We start from the raw sequence: 14701 nt of genomic DNA, 5'->3' as shown, positions 1-14701 counted from the left end.
GGGACGTCAGAAACACGAAGTCTCGTGACGAAGTCAAGTAAAGTCGATTTCGACATGTCCTAGCTGTCGACCTCCATGCTGTCGCCGCCTGGCGCAGCCACCGTGATCTGAGGCGTGTCAGCGCCCGAATTATGGGCATTTGTCTGCCGCGAGTCATCCATCTCGACGTCCTCGCCTTCCTCGATATCATCGTCGCCGGAGTCATCTGCCTGATGACGTGGCGTGCCCGCCTGGCTGGGCGCCAGGCTGCCGCCACGCGACAGACTCCCCAGCCCCTCCGGCCGCGGCTTCAGCCCATGGCCCTCCTCCGCTTGGCTCTCCGGCGCCGGCGTCCTGCCGCCGCTCGTGCCGTTCGGTCTCGGCGTGCCAGCGTCGCCCTCTGGTCTCGGCGTCGTGCCACGACTGCCTCCCGCCCTCGACACCTCGCCGTCCTCCTCGCCATCCTCGTTCATGCCCTCCCTGCGCTCGACCTCCTCCTTCTCGTCGCGAATCTGTCGCCGCAGCCGCATAGCCTCGTCCATGATCCTGGCAAACTGCTCCTTGCGCTCGCCCCACGTGTCGTTGTACGTCTCGCTCTCGCGCTCGAGCCCGGCGCACTCCTCCTCGAGCTTCCGCAGCGCGACGCGCTGGTCGTCCCGCGGCCGCAGCATGCTCTTGTTGGTGATGTCGTCGGCGAGGCGGTCAAACTCCTTGCGCTGGCGCAGCGTGCCGCGCGCTACGTCGAGGCGGGCGCGCAGGGCGGCATTGTTGTCGCGGACGGCCTGGCACTCGTCGAGGATGCGCTGCTGGTCGGCGGCGTAGCGGGCGCGCTCGCGCTCGTTGGCGTCGAGGAGGAACTGCAGGCGCGCGATGCTGCTGTCAAAGGCGGCGAAGTCGAGGGCCAGGTCTTCCCGGAGCAGGGCGCGCTCGCGGTGCAGGGCCCCCGGGTCGGCGGACGCAGAGGCGGCGTTGGCGTCGGGGGGCGGCGTGGGTTGCTGGGCGGCCTTGGCGGCGATAATGGTGGAGATGGCCGCGAGGCGCTTGGTGATGCGCTTGAGTGGCTTCTCCTCGATGTTCAGGAGGCGGGATTTGTGGAGTTCGTTTTCTTCGGCGTCGTTGAGGAGCTCCCAGGACGACATGGCGGCGTTGAGAGAGAAGTGGTGTGCTTCTGGGCTGGTGGTGTTTGCTGGCTGAGGTTTGTTGCGAGGTTATGGGAGCGTGTTGGGCAGGCACGAAATTGGGGCCTGGGGGTCTCGAAAGAAGAAAAGGCCCGGATATCGGGTTTCACGAGAAATTTAGACGGTCTTTGTTGCCACAGTCGTTGAAGAAGCGGACCAGCAAGGAAAAGAGACCGATGATGTGAGGTCGTAATACGGATCGAGCGTAAAACAGTACCAGCGGTTGGCAAGGACAAAAGACAGCTCCTGCACAGCAGCAATTGTTAGCCTTGCAGATGTGCAGCTTGTTGATTGGCCTAAGGAGCAGCGTGGTTGGAGGGAAAGTGGATCCGACTCCCAGCCCACTTCGCGCCGACTTTGAAGTCGCCTCCGTCACTTACTTGTATATGGGCATTCACCCCTCCTCTGTCAACCCAACACTGCAACTTTCCCTCAACACAAACAGCACCCGAAACCCTGACCTCGACGACATTCGGGCCGCAATTTTTTTTGCTGCGAAAAACCATCGAAATCACAGCGAAACCGTTTCAGCAGGCGTTGCAACTCTCGTCCTCCTCCTCAAGCCCCGAATTGCTTTATCCCAACCGCCAGTGTCGCAATATGTCTTCAGAGGAGCAGGAACTTCTAGCCAAGATCAGCAGACTGGCTGGTCAGTTACCCATTCATGAATTTTGCTTCTCCAAACCATCTCACCAATGTCATAGGCAAGATCAACCGCCACAAGAGCCAGCAGTCCGGCGCGCAGTCCCCGGCAGCCCATCAACCAGCTCACAGTTCGCGTTTGTCATCCACGCACCGACGTCGAACGTCCTCTCTAACCACACCAGACAACACCTATCGATCGAGCAGCCATCACTATCATCCTTATCGCGGCGGCCGACATGGCCCTGCCCACCGAAATCGAACTCTGAATAGCGGCAGCCACACGCCGACGGCAGAGGCACAACCAGCTTCCAACGCCGTCATTTCCAACGCTTCAGGCTCGTGGGTCGCGACCACAAATCGGCACAACATGCAGCTTATCAACTCGAACGTGTTTGAGGAAAAGAACCAGAAGCGCACAGAAGCCATCGAGGCCACTCGAAAACAGCATCTCGCGTCCCAGAACGCACGCGAGGCCTCTCAGCTGACGTCTCACCTCCACCAGCGCCATGGGCCCCGTGTCGCGGCTGGTTTCGCTCGTGCTAACCCACAACCTAACCTCGCCAACGCAGGTCAAGACCACGTCGTCGATATTCAAGGCATCAGCTTCCGCGTTACTTGCAACGGCAGCAAGCTCGTCAAACTGGCTGGCACGTCGTCTCGCACCTCACCTCCCCCTCGGACCTACCTACTCACATCTACCAGGCGACCTCCACTCGGCCAGCGCCACACCCAAGGTTGCCGTTGTCGGCGGTGTTCAGTTCCGTCGCAGCAAGAATGGCAACCTGTATCGGCAGGGCGTGATCAAACTCCATCCGTATGTGTGCCCCCCTCGTACTGCATATATGCTAACACATGACAGACATGCGGGCGTGAAAAAGGTCAACGTGCCTTGCCGCATGTTTTCGTCGACTGGTATTTTTAGACTTCTCTTCGGCGCCGCGTGACATCAGGCGCGCGCCCGGCCCCTTTCAAGATCGAGCGCTTCAGCATGGAGGAGTAAACGCTACTAACCGAACGACTCTAGGTTCCTGCCCCAAGGGCCCGACCTGTCGCTACATCCACGACGCGTCCAAGGTGGCGGTGTGCCGCGACTTTCTCCAGAAGGGAAAGTGCGCCAACGGCGAGGATTGCGACCTGTCCCATGATCTGTGCCCGCAGCGCACGCCGACGTGCCTGCACTTCATCAAGGGCAACTGTGCGAACCATGAGTGTCCATATGCCCACAATAACGTGTCTCCAGGTGCGCTGGTATGCCGGCCGTTTGGCCTCTACGGCTTCTGCGAGGCAGGACAAGAGTGCACCGAGAGGCACGTGTCCGAATGTCCCGATTTCAGCAACACGGGAGTGTGCAAGACCAAGGGCTGCAAGCTGCTGCACCGCGAGAGGGCAAGCGTCCTGCGGAAGGCGGGCGAGCAGCAGGAAGACGCCGACATGTCGAGCGACGACGACGTGGCCGACAGCGACGATGTCGACTCGGACGAGGTCGACGAGTTTCTCGGTGGCGACGGCGAGGTCGATGACGCGGAGGTCAAGGCGCAGAGCGACTTTATCTCCTTTTGATTGTGATGCTCGTTTGCACCCCTTGATGCGTTGCTGCTGCTGCTGCAGCTGCTGCTGTCGACACGACGTGTGTCGGCGGCGTGGATTCGTTAGGATACCTTAGGATAGGATGACGGTGACGATATGAAGATACCCTGCACACGGACGATGAAGAGCAAGAAAGTGGACGACAAGAAAAAGAAAAAGAAAAAAAAAAGGCGAAGACGATGAAGAGTAAACACGCATGATAATTACTATTGTTTATGGGAGATGCGGTTGATATTGTCGTGATGTGCCTCTTTGATTTGGATACCATTACCCAGGGTGCCTACCATCAGTAAAGTACCTACCTCCCTACCTAAGGTGCCTAGGTAGGTACCGTAGCCCTAGATGACACTCCAAAGGCTGAGGATTTACTACCCAAGTCCCATGCAACATGACCTAGCATCGACAGAGCGGGGACATCCCTCATGGCACCACTTGTTTCCAAATTACCATGGCTGATCACTATACATTTTTGCATCTCTAGACAAACTCAATCGACACGTTCACTGCAACAGTCTTCCGACAAGGCGCCATGACGAACGAAGAAGGGGGGGCGGCGCAGTGACGATCCTGCCTAGCTCAGCCCCGCCACCAGGCGATGAACAGACGACGACCCCTATAGGGATATTGGAGCCGCCGCCTACAGGGCGCCCCGGGCGTTTACAACGCGCGTACACACGCCTTGCAAGGTCTTTTTCGGGGTCCCCCTCGTTCAGCACGGCACGTCGGCCCCCAAGGATCAGCCCCGCCATGAAGCCTCGCGGCGTCAGCCATCTGATCTGATCCGACTATGGCTGCGTCCCAGTCGGCTGCGTTGAGCATTGTTCGTCTGTCGAGATAGATTTCAGACGAGGATTGAGACAAACGCCGTTTCTCTGACGGCACAACCCCAGCGACGACCGCTTCCTCAACGCCATCGACGCCTCACCCGACACAACCTGCGATATCGCGAACCACAGGCAACGGCAGACGACCCCTCGCCCTTCCCACCATGGGACTCCGCGACTTCCTCCGCAAGAAGGATGGCGAAGGCCACGCCGACGAAAGCAATCACGAACACCATGACAGCCAGCCTGACGCCTCCCACACCTCTCCCCCGCCGACGGGCGCGCCCGAGTTCAAGTTTGTCCGCTCGGAATCCAAAGACGATATCCCCGCGGCGACTGCGACGTCCCAGCTGTCGCCGACCTCGAACAGCAACAACAACAACAACAACACCCTCCTCCACGCCGCCGACCCTATCCCTCAGCGCAACCGCCTGAGCCTCGACGTCTTCTCGTCGTCTCGGTCCCGCAGCGGCTCCGTCTCGTCCCAGGCGAGCAACGGCCCCGAGAAGGCCCGCCGCCGCATCTCTGAGCGCCTCCACCTCAGCCGCGCCCCCTCAAGCTCCGAACACGTACCCCAAGATCTCCCCGCCATCGTCGCCTCCGACTCGGCCGAGGACCAGTGGGAGCGCCGTGCCACCATGCTCGCGAACATGACGGAGCGCGCGCGCAGCAACTCGCGCCCGCCGACGCCGCCCTCGTCAGGCCAGCACGCGGTCCCGCCGACAGCAACAGCGCAGAGGGCAGTCTCGTCCTCCTCCGCCCCGGCGGCCACGCCCCCCCTGGTCCGCAAGGGCCCGGTCTCGTCCAAGGACGTCGACGAGGGCATCCAGGAGGCCATCCGGCTGCACGAAGAGGGCCACCTCGCCAAGTCGACGGCCATGTTCGCCTGGCTCGCCGACCCCAAGGGCGCCAACAACCCGCTGAGCCAGGTGCTCTACGGCCTCGCCCTGCGCCACGGCTGGGGCTGCGAGCCCGACGTCGAGCGCGGCGTCACCTACCTCACGGCCGCCGCGAGCAACGCCGCTACCGTCGAGCAGCTCGCGCTCCAGGCCGGCCTGAAGAAGGGCGGCGCCTACAAGGGGGAGCTCGTGCTCGCCATTTTCGAGCTCGGCAACTCGTTCCGCCACGGCTGGGGGACGGCCAAGGACCCCGTGGCTGCGAAGCAGGTGTGTTACTTCCTCTCTGCGTGCGCCATGCGCGACGGAAGCATGGACAGAGTCATGGACAGTGTCGTAGGTGGGAGCAATGTGCTGACATGGAATGCGGCAGTACTACGAGACGGCTGCGAATCTGGGAGATACCGGTGAGTTCTGCTGCCACCCCTATTGCCCCTTTCCTACGGCCCGTTGAAGCCCATGCTTCCTCGTTGAAGCCCATGCTTCCTCGTTGAAGCCCGACCAAGAACGACATGACCTGACAGCTCCGCTTCGGTAGACGCCATGAACGAGGCGGCCTGGTGCTACCTCGAAGGCTTCGGCTGCAAGAAAGACAAGGTACGTCACACGGCACGTTCTATTATTCACCCCATCGGAGCACCTGCTGCGCGCTCGTCATGTCATCTGCTGCGCCCGTCATCGTTAGGCCTGTCAGGCCCAGACTCCAGCCTCACTTGGTCGCTGGTCCAGAGGGATGTGGCTTAACGCAGGGTCAGACGAGGTTGCAGCATCCGTCAAACGCTTCCTCTGCCCCCCTTCCAACCCCAGACCTTGGCTGCAGAGTGGCCCGGCATTCCCACGTTGGGCATCAATGGGACGGCCGCAGCAGAGGAGAACCCCCCGTCGAGGAACGAACTTCAGCTTGGAGCTCCCAGGCCGAGATGCAACGTCTCGTCACATGAGGCTGACGACATGCCCAGTTTGCAGCAGCGCGCTACTACCGACTGGCTGAGAAGAATGGCAACAAGATCATGGGCAACTCATGGTGCGTACTTCCACCCCCCTCGCCCCCCCTGCTTTTTTCCCATTCTTCTCGTTATTGCCCGCACCCCTCCTGTCTCCCCTTAATGCTTGCCCGCCTTCTGTATGGTCCCTCTTGTCCTCTTTCCCTCTTGCGTGTTCCCTCGAACCACCTATGACATCGCTCGCACCATTGTGCGCGCGTTCGTCGCAGATGACAGGCGGGCCGTGACCTCCATTGGCCCTCGTCATCTCGGCCCCCAAAGCCCCCCCCCCCTTCCATCCTCGAGACGCAGTCTTGCGCGCCCTGCCGACACCCGTCGTGCCGGCGTGCTCTTGCCGTCAGCGGGCGTCCGCGGATGAACCCGGCTGGATCGCCGTGTCTGCACAAAGAGAGCCCTCTGCTTGCCCAGCCATTGGCCCTTCCTCTGCGTTGCCTTCATGCTTCATACGTGTACGCCCACTGGTGTCCAGTACGAACAGGTAGCGCTGTCTGTCTGCTTGCCCCCCCCCCATGCCCCCCCTTTTTACGCTTGTATCACGCAGAGACAATGCCAATCATCGCACATCGGCTGACACATTACTTTTTCCCCTGATGTAGGATATGGAAGGAGAAGTACGACCCTCCCGGTCCCGATGACGCCGGCAAAAAGAAGAAGAGGTGAGGTGTGACATGCATCAGCCCGGCAACGCGCCATTCTACCTTTCTTTTCCTTTGAGGCCCCGGTTGCGGCACGCGGAGATGGGGGGGGGCGGGGGATGGGGAGCTCGAGTCGGTCAGCCACTCCGCGAAAGGCGGCAGGCATCCGTGTTCCCTACCCGGCACCCGTCGCTCGTCTTTCCCCACCCACCTTCAACCCTTGATACTCGGCGGGCCACCGAGTCCGGCGTGTTCCTCGCACAGCGCCTTGTCACCCGTCGCAGCGGCGGCGGAAGGCGGCGTGGCGTCGTGCACTCGACGCTTCCACGCGGGCCTGGCGATCACTGGGCTGGGGATTGTGCCGGGTGGCGGACAGTTTGCCGGGGGGCCGTTCCGTCGGGGAGAGGGGCGTGTGTTGGGAGAAGGAATGCGTGCTGCTGTGTTCCCGGTTCTTTGCTCGTCTGGTCTGATCTGGTCCTCCCACTCTGCTCCGCTTATTGGAGGAATGAGGAGGCGTAGTCGCACGAAGTTGCGCTGTGGACGTCTCGTCTTGATAACTGGCGTTGGAAAAGATTGAAGGGGGGTGAAGAAAGCTGGGAAAAGGGGGCCGGGGTTCCTCATTCTCCCCATGGCGTTGGAGGGAAAGCGATGTTTGTTTTTGCCATGCAGCCAGGTATTTCGAGTATACCTCCTGGAATACCTCACGTTGCGGCGGCTCTTGTCCTTGTGATGCCTCTATCTAGTTCTATGCGGCCCCCCTTGCGGCGTGTGCTGATCGTGCCTGTGAGAGAGGCTCTTACTCACTCGGCACGAAGGCTTGACTGTGGCATTGTGGCCTCATCGCGGACTACAGTCAGCTTCGGGCTTGGCTGTCGTTGGGGGCTCCCGCGTGTGGTTGACATGTGCTCTTGCGGATGCAGGTCCCTCTCGATGGGTGTTTGGTGACGGCCGAAGCTCGTCATGGTGATGGCATCATGGTGTAAAGGACCGACGCCTTTTTTTGCCGACCAACCCTGCCTTTTGTGGTTGAAGATGGTAGACGCATGTGATGGATGTAGTACCTTGGGGTGAGTGCATCGAGGCTGGTTCCTGGCGAAGAGCATGGACACGTCTTGCCGGACTAGACGGTTCGATGTTGGGTCGGCATTGACCCTATTGAACCTGGGTATTGCATGCAGCACCCTGAAGTTCCAAGAGTTCATGTGTTTTTGCAGACAAAGACATGGATGAAGTGGGAAGTAAGCATCATGCGAACGTAAGAGAGGCCTCTAGGAGCTCCGCGCACCCTCTACTGCCCGCAAAGATGGTGGTCAATTGTCGGCACGAGGGAGAACACGACGGTTTCGGGTCGCAAAAGCCTGCCCAGGCCTGGAAAGCCTGAGAAGCCTGGTATAGTCTTCTTCCATCTGTGAAGAATTTACGGATGTCGATGCCTCTCGTTGTGAAGTACTCATGGTCTCAAGAGAGGCCGATCTCGAGGAATGGATAAAAGCCCCTCGCATGTACGGAGCCAGCTTCGGCGGCGTCAGTCGCCAGACGATGCACCCCCAGAAGTCTAGACCCGACTGTGGACGCGAAACTCGGCCCTCAAAGAGCGGAACGATGAATCCGTTCCTCGATACCAAGTTCTCACTCAAAACTCGACACGAAGCTCTCTCCACGCCTCGACACGAAGCTTCCAGACGCACCACTACGCCGAACGATCACGGCAAGCCCGCGCAACGGCCAGATGCACACCCCAGACGTGCCCGAACAAAGAACCGAACAATGCACATGCGCCCCAACCCCACTCCCACCGCAGGCGCCAGAACGCAGCTGGGTGCAGCACAAAGCCATTGTCTCGTCGAGTCGAGTGGCACAGCGAACCCCATCCACTAACGACCGCGAAAGGGTCCCCCTACTAGATTCTGCCCAACGTGTCTCACACGCACACATTATACGCACACTAGCAAAAGCCAAGTGAGACAAGGAGCAGAGCAGCAAAGCACACGAGATCGCATCACGTCAACAACAGACTGTCTGCCCGTCCGCCCGCCCGCCCGTCGGGAAGAGGGTACGACGAAAAGGGCCGCGCCATGCAACGGTGAGGGCAGAGACTCAGACACAGCTATGGTCTGAGACATGAGAGGAAAAAACGAGACATGTGGTCCACTGTCTCGCCTCTCCAGGGTCCTGTAGGCATCTACACACGGTCTTCACTGGCGTGATGAGGCATGTCCAGTGCGTCAGCCGCTTGGAGGAAGGAGGGGGGGGGGGGGGAGTTGGATGGAGGGGCGCTAAAAACAAACTCGGGACAACAACCAACACCAAGCGCGCGGTCATCAATCACAGCCACACACACACAAGGAGGATCTCTCCCTATAGCAAGAAAGCAAGCCTCAGATATAGATGGCTGAGGCGCCCGGGAAAAGTACACACAACACATCGCATCTCCCCCTTCCTCAGCACGGAACGTGGAGAGACAGAGAACGGAAGGTCATTCATACCCGTCTGCAGGTTACAAGCCCCCCCCTCCCCAAGATCAGAAGGTCGCGAACGTTCCTCCCGCTGCTTGGGGGGGGGGGCATCAGCTCCAGCGCGCTACTGCACGCTGGTTCTTCCCACTTGACCTCGTCCCGCGCCAGCGACTGGCCCGTCCCGACCGTGGGGGAGGAGAGGGGGGGACGCAAGATGCTGCCCGCCCTGCTTCGGGGGCAACCCACTCACAAGGACCTGCGAACCGAAATGTTGGATTCCTCCCACCGCATAGGTTGATCCTCCCTTTCCCCCCTTGTCCCACGACGGGCGGGTGCGTGTGGGTGAGTGGACTCAGGTGGACGGGGAAGAGTGCGCTGCTGCCTCTACTTTTTGTGCGTGGCGGCGGTCTGCCTACGCGAGCAAAACAAGATGGTGAGCAGGAAAATGGCCCTCGTGGGTGAGATGGCGCAGGGGCGGTGGCAGCATCGGCGCATCTGGCACAGCGAGTCCACTTGGCCGCCGCAGGGCGCGATCACGGGGTGAGAAAGGGCGATCTCGATGCGTATGAGGCGAGAGGACCAGAGGCAGGTTTGCCAGACTGGCCATGGCACAACGATGCGCGAGTGGTACACACACACACACACACACACACAGACATCACAAACATCAAAAGAACGGCTGGTACCAAGACCCGGTGCCAGAGACGATCATCGCTGACTTTGATCAACGGCAGCAAACCGTACTTGTAGGTCACAGAAGAGGAGCAGCTTGCTGTACGTAGTACCGTCCACAGGTGGACATCGTGATAGTCATTCATCAATAAAATCCGTCTCTCGTGTGCACCCATCACATCATCATCCGAGGAGTTCCAGATCCCAGTATTCCGGCCCATCCCATCCCATCTCTCCGCCCCCATGCCTGTAATGTCCCGTCTCGCCAATTTGCGAATGCCCAGAGTCCCATGCCATCCATCCGTCCCGTCCACCCAACCGTCCTGTTCTCCGTATGTTCAATCCTGTCGTGTCCATGAGATCCACGTCCCTGAGACCAGCTCTCAGCCTCTCCGTGATCGCTTCCCAGCATGCCACCGACCGATCCAACAGTGTACAAGAAATAAGGAAAATCCGAGGTGACAAAGGGAAAATGGGGCGTCACCCGTGGTGGGGGCTTGCCAGTCCTGGTCTCCGCCCGCCTCTTGCTCCGCCCGAGCAGTAGATACCAGACTTGATATATGAAACAAATCAAAGGTAACCAAGGACTCAAAAATCAGAATGCTCGCTCGCTCGCTTCATAGCTAGGGACACAAAATAAGGGGATAAAAAGGGGGGGTTGGTGTGAAGAAGAAGTGCGAAGAAGGCTGGCATCATGCCAGAAGAAGAGGGACAGCAAGCATAAGGCTTGGTCCCAAGGTAAGAAAGTTCATTTGATGCGTGAGCAACAGTATCTGGGTTGCGCGGGAGCGGCGTTGATTGTATCGTCGATTCAGTCGGGATAGGCGCAATGGAGGCAAGGGAAATCATCATCATCGTCGTTAGGAGAAAAAAAACAGACTCATTAGACGCGTCGTCGTCATTAGGCCGGAGGGTCGTCATCGGCCAGTCGTTTCTCCGTTTTAGCTCCTAAGTCATCAAGGGCCGTTGGATTCATCGGGCAATCGCGTCCATGCATTGCTGCCGTTCGTTCTGCTGAGCGTTGTTGCACTCAGCCACCATTTTCGCAAAGTTCTTGACCACCTCCGTAGGGATCTGGTCCCAGAGGAGAGATCGGGTGTACACCTCGGCCATTGATTGTTTGTTGTTGTTGCGCATCGAGGAGAGGGCCTCAGCCAGGTTGCGGCGGCCTTGACTCGTGGAGCGCTCGGGCACGTTGTGCATAAAGTCCTGCGAGTGAACGCCGTTGTACTGGGCTGCCGACATCGAGAAGATTTGCTCGTTGTTCTGCTCCTCGTTGGGCTGGGTTAGGGTGTCGCCAAGCTGGCCGAGCATCGAGGGCGCCATGCCGTCAAGGCCAGAACCAGCCATGCCCATGGCCGGGTCGTTGACCCAGTTGGCACCCGAAGGCTGAGGAGCGCCGGCATGAATCGTGTTGGTAGACTCATCAAGCCCGGCATCCTTGAAGACATTCTCAAGAAGCGTGGCTGCCTCGGCCCGGACATCATCGGACACGCGAGGGATGCTGGGCGCGGACCGGTTTGAGAGGACGAACGCACCGACAAGGAAGAGCATGAAGAGGATACCACCCTGAGACGACTGCTTCTCAGTCTCGGCGGGGAAGTTGATCTCGGACTTCTTGGGCGGTGGTGCCATCTGGAGCTCTTGCTTGACCTCAGGCTCGACAGTGTAGTCGCCGAGGAAACCGACATTGTCCCAAGGACCAGGCATGGACAAGCCATCCATGTCGTCGTAGCCCGTAGAGAACCCCTGGGGGCCAGGGACGGACGACGACATGGCGGCACTCTCGAGCCTCTGCACGTGGTCGGTGAGGACGCTGACCTTTTTGCGAAGCTCGCCCGTCTCGATGGTGTGGGACCGGATCATCTCCTCCTTCTCCATGCGGAGTGACTCGATGTACTCTTGGTAAGACTGCTTCTCCCGTAGAAGAAGTTCCATCTTGGCCTTCAGGTCCACAATCTCCTCCTCCATATCTGTGAGGATGGTGGTGTACTGCTTCTTCTCGTCTTCCAGACGCTCCGTGTGCTGCTTCTTCCGCTGGCGGGAATCAAGGCTAGCGTGGCACGTTAGTAGGTGACTATAGGTGGAGGGAAGGGTGTCAACATACGCTGCTTGGCGATTGCGCAACAGACGTTTCTGCTGTTTCAGCTCCTTGATTTCCTGCTCGTCGGTCGACTGCGCGATGAGCTGATCAATATTATTGAGATTACGCTCAGCTGGAATGTCGAAACGAGCATTCTTTTTCCTGATGCCGTCGCCCCTGCGCAGTTCGTTGTGAGAGCGGATGCCAGGGCTGCCCGTCCGCATCTTCTTGGCCATGGACTCGTTCTGGCCAATCCAACCCTTCTGGGGTGAGGTTGGGATGGACTGGTTGCCTGAGCCGATGGAAGAAAACATGTTGATTTGGCCGGTGGGGTTGCTGAACGGCGTCTGGCCCTGCATAGAGCGATGGAAGACGGATGTATTGTCGTAATCAGTGGGCATGCCGTCGAACTGCTGAAGAGGTGTGCAGGAGCCGGATGCGTTTCCGAGAGACCAGGTGTTGCCATGGGGGGCAAACGGCGAAGGTTGAGGGTGCTCAACACGCATGAAGGGGTTGTTGCCGTTCTGTGGATCGATGAAGGGGTTGTTGGAAGGCACAGATTGCATGTCAACGGGCTGCCAGTCTTCCGTCTTGGGCGAGAAGAGTGAGGAGCCTACGGCGAAGGACTCGCGGCGACTATTAGCCATCGGCGGGGACATTTCGAGACCGGAATCAAGGCCGCTGTTATCGAGGATGTTTTCGTCTAAGATGCTGTGGTCCTCTTCCTCAAAGTACTTCTGGGCATGATTTGTGTCGACAGTCAAGGGCGTAGGTCTGTAGTACGTCTGCATGGGGAAGGCTGATACCATTGCAGGTCACTGTTGGTGTATGCGCTGCGGCGTGAACGGCGGCGCAGCGAGTGAATATTTGTGTTGTGGGTGAGATGTGAAAGTAACCCTCTGTTCATGAATTGTGTTAGTCGGCTATGGCGGTGAGGGTGGATTCGCAGCAAGATTGAAAAGCGTCTCCAGGGGGGGTTGGTCGGTTTATTTTGGGAGGTGAGTGAGATGCAGCGGGGGGCGGGTCCACTGCGAGGTGAACGAGGGGATTGTAGGATGGAGGATCGGCTCCCGGGGAGGCGCGCGCTCACTCTTCCGACTTTGGCAACAGGGCAAAGCAACACATAAAGCCAGCGCAGAGGGTGTTGCTGCAAAGATCAAAAGAGGGATTGGGGTGAGGCGTTTGGGACAGTGATTGATACCGATGCCGTGAGAAGCAGTGTGAAGGTGGTAGTGGAGGAGCGGGGATGATGAAATGGGACGGGGAGCGGGTTGAGCGGGAGCAGTGGAAAACCGGAAAGATTTAAAGGCCGTGGTGCGTTGAACGGTGGGAGGTAGACTTACGGGTGGAGGGGGCTTTGCGTGGTACAACTCTGTTGGTGTCGCGCTTGAGTTCGAATTCTTGTGCTGTGATGCCAAACACAAGAGAGGAAGACTGTGGGAGGACCGAGTCTAGATGAGACGAGGCGAAGATTTCGGCCGCAAAGAGGAGGGCAGAAGAGGTGATGGAACAATAATAAACAAGTCAGTCATGTGTTGGTGACTGATGCGTGGTGGCTCCTCGTGAGGTGGAGGAAGCGCGAGCCGAAGGTGGAAAAGGACTGACGTTCAGTCCTGTCCGTTCAGTATGAATGTTAGTGTTGGTGTGATCTGGTGGTAGCATGCCATGGGCCGCGAGAGGGTGGGTGAGGGTAAGGTTTTGTACTGTAGGGGCAAAAGGTGGTAGTCCAGGGTGCGATGGAGAGAGGAAGATACCTCGTGGGTGAGCAAAGACTCACGCACCCACACACCACCCATCCCACCCCCCCAAAGGGCCATGGGCCATGGGCCGGTGCCCGTGGACGAAGACGGATTCTCGTCAGTGGAGGTCAGGTCAGGCTGGCCAAGCCAAGGTCCTTGTCGGCAGTGGGGTACGGGCCCTTGGGCGAACGAGAGAAGGTCCCGGGATGGGCCATGGCCATGGGCCGGTTTGGATCTTGGTGTGGATGGACGACGTTCTTTTGGGGGAGGGTGGGTGCAGGACTGTTGCTCGCGGCACCCCCTCTTCGTCTTGTTCTTCTCTGCTGCCCATCGCATCGCATCGGATCGAACCTGTCTACTTGTGCGTGCATGGCTGTCATGGCTCGTCCAAGCCTTGATATCTTGCATCTTAAACCTGATGCCGAGATCATCATGCCCAGTCAGTCCCGGCGGGGGCGTTGGTAAAGGCATAGATGCTCCGGCGGTCACCTTCAGGGCGAAGAGGAGAAACAAGAGCGACATGCGGTCAGTCGGATTGTTGACAGCCCAGACCAACAGACATCACAGCCTCCGGCTGGCCTTTTCGTGGTGCCTGACGCGGCACTCGTGTCCGTGGGAAGAGTCACTGGGCAACAAGATGGTGATTTCGGCGAATGAGGTCACAGAGGACCGTCATGATGGATCGTTCTCCTGTCCCTGTCTCTGTCGTCTCCTCTGTCTGGGCGTACTCGCGCAACGAACGGGGGGACGGGACGACAGGATCAAAGACAGGGACCATGGCCCCATTGACGGCAACAAGCGAATGGCGAAGGTACCGAAGAACAGGGCTTCAACTCAGGAAGCCTAGGTTGTACTCAGGAGGCATCAGCTCCAGCTCCAGCCCCAGCTCCAGTACAGTCGGTCCAGGGCTCCCGGGGAGAAAATAGAAACGGGCCAAGGCGCTGCTGCCAAGCGGGAGGGGGGGCTGGTCGGGATGGGGATGGGACGAGATCGATCGAAGACG

The 14701-nt window shown here is 59.1% G+C and overlaps 4 protein-coding genes across 4 annotated transcripts; 2 read left to right on the top strand and 2 right to left on the bottom strand.

The window, feature by feature from the left end:
- Positions 1–59: 59 nt before the first annotated feature.
- D7B24_007377 (uncharacterized protein) lies at positions 60–1118 on the bottom strand (the record flags this gene model as incomplete). The annotated part of the gene is made up of 1 exon (XM_028641487.1): positions 60–1118. The coding sequence occupies one exon, from the start codon at positions 1116–1118 to the stop codon at positions 60–62; it is 1059 nt and encodes a 352-aa protein (XP_028494480.1).
- Positions 1119–1757: 639 nt separating this feature from the next.
- D7B24_007376 (uncharacterized protein) lies at positions 1758–3362 on the top strand (the record flags this gene model as incomplete). Its single annotated transcript, XM_028641486.1, has 6 exons — positions 1758–1806; positions 1862–1936; positions 1985–2319; positions 2372–2616; positions 2662–2714; positions 2827–3362. 6 exons carry the CDS (start codon positions 1758–1760, stop codon positions 3360–3362), a joined length of 1293 nt encoding a protein of 430 aa, XP_028494479.1.
- Positions 3363–4377: 1015 nt separating this feature from the next.
- Positions 4378–6773, top strand: D7B24_007375 (uncharacterized protein; the record flags this gene model as incomplete). Its single annotated transcript, XM_028641485.1, has 5 exons — positions 4378–5399; positions 5483–5598; positions 5648–5706; positions 6069–6133; positions 6710–6773. The coding sequence occupies 5 exons, from the start codon at positions 4378–4380 to the stop codon at positions 6771–6773; spliced, it is 1326 nt and encodes a 441-aa protein (XP_028494478.1).
- Positions 6774–10848: 4075 nt separating this feature from the next.
- On the bottom strand, positions 10849–12768 carry D7B24_007374 (uncharacterized protein; the record flags this gene model as incomplete). The annotated part of the gene is made up of 1 exon (XM_028641484.1): positions 10849–12768. The coding sequence occupies one exon, from the start codon at positions 12766–12768 to the stop codon at positions 10849–10851; it is 1920 nt and encodes a 639-aa protein (XP_028494477.1).
- Positions 12769–14701: the final 1933 nt, after the last annotated feature.

The sequence above is a fragment of the Verticillium nonalfalfae genome, assembly GCF_003724135.2.
Source record: "Verticillium nonalfalfae strain VnAa140/NRRL 66861 chromosome Unknown scaffold_59, whole genome shotgun sequence".
Lineage (NCBI taxonomy): Eukaryota > Fungi > Ascomycota > Sordariomycetes > Glomerellales > Plectosphaerellaceae > Verticillium > Verticillium nonalfalfae.
This window is presented reverse-complemented; position numbering and strand designations above follow the sequence as displayed.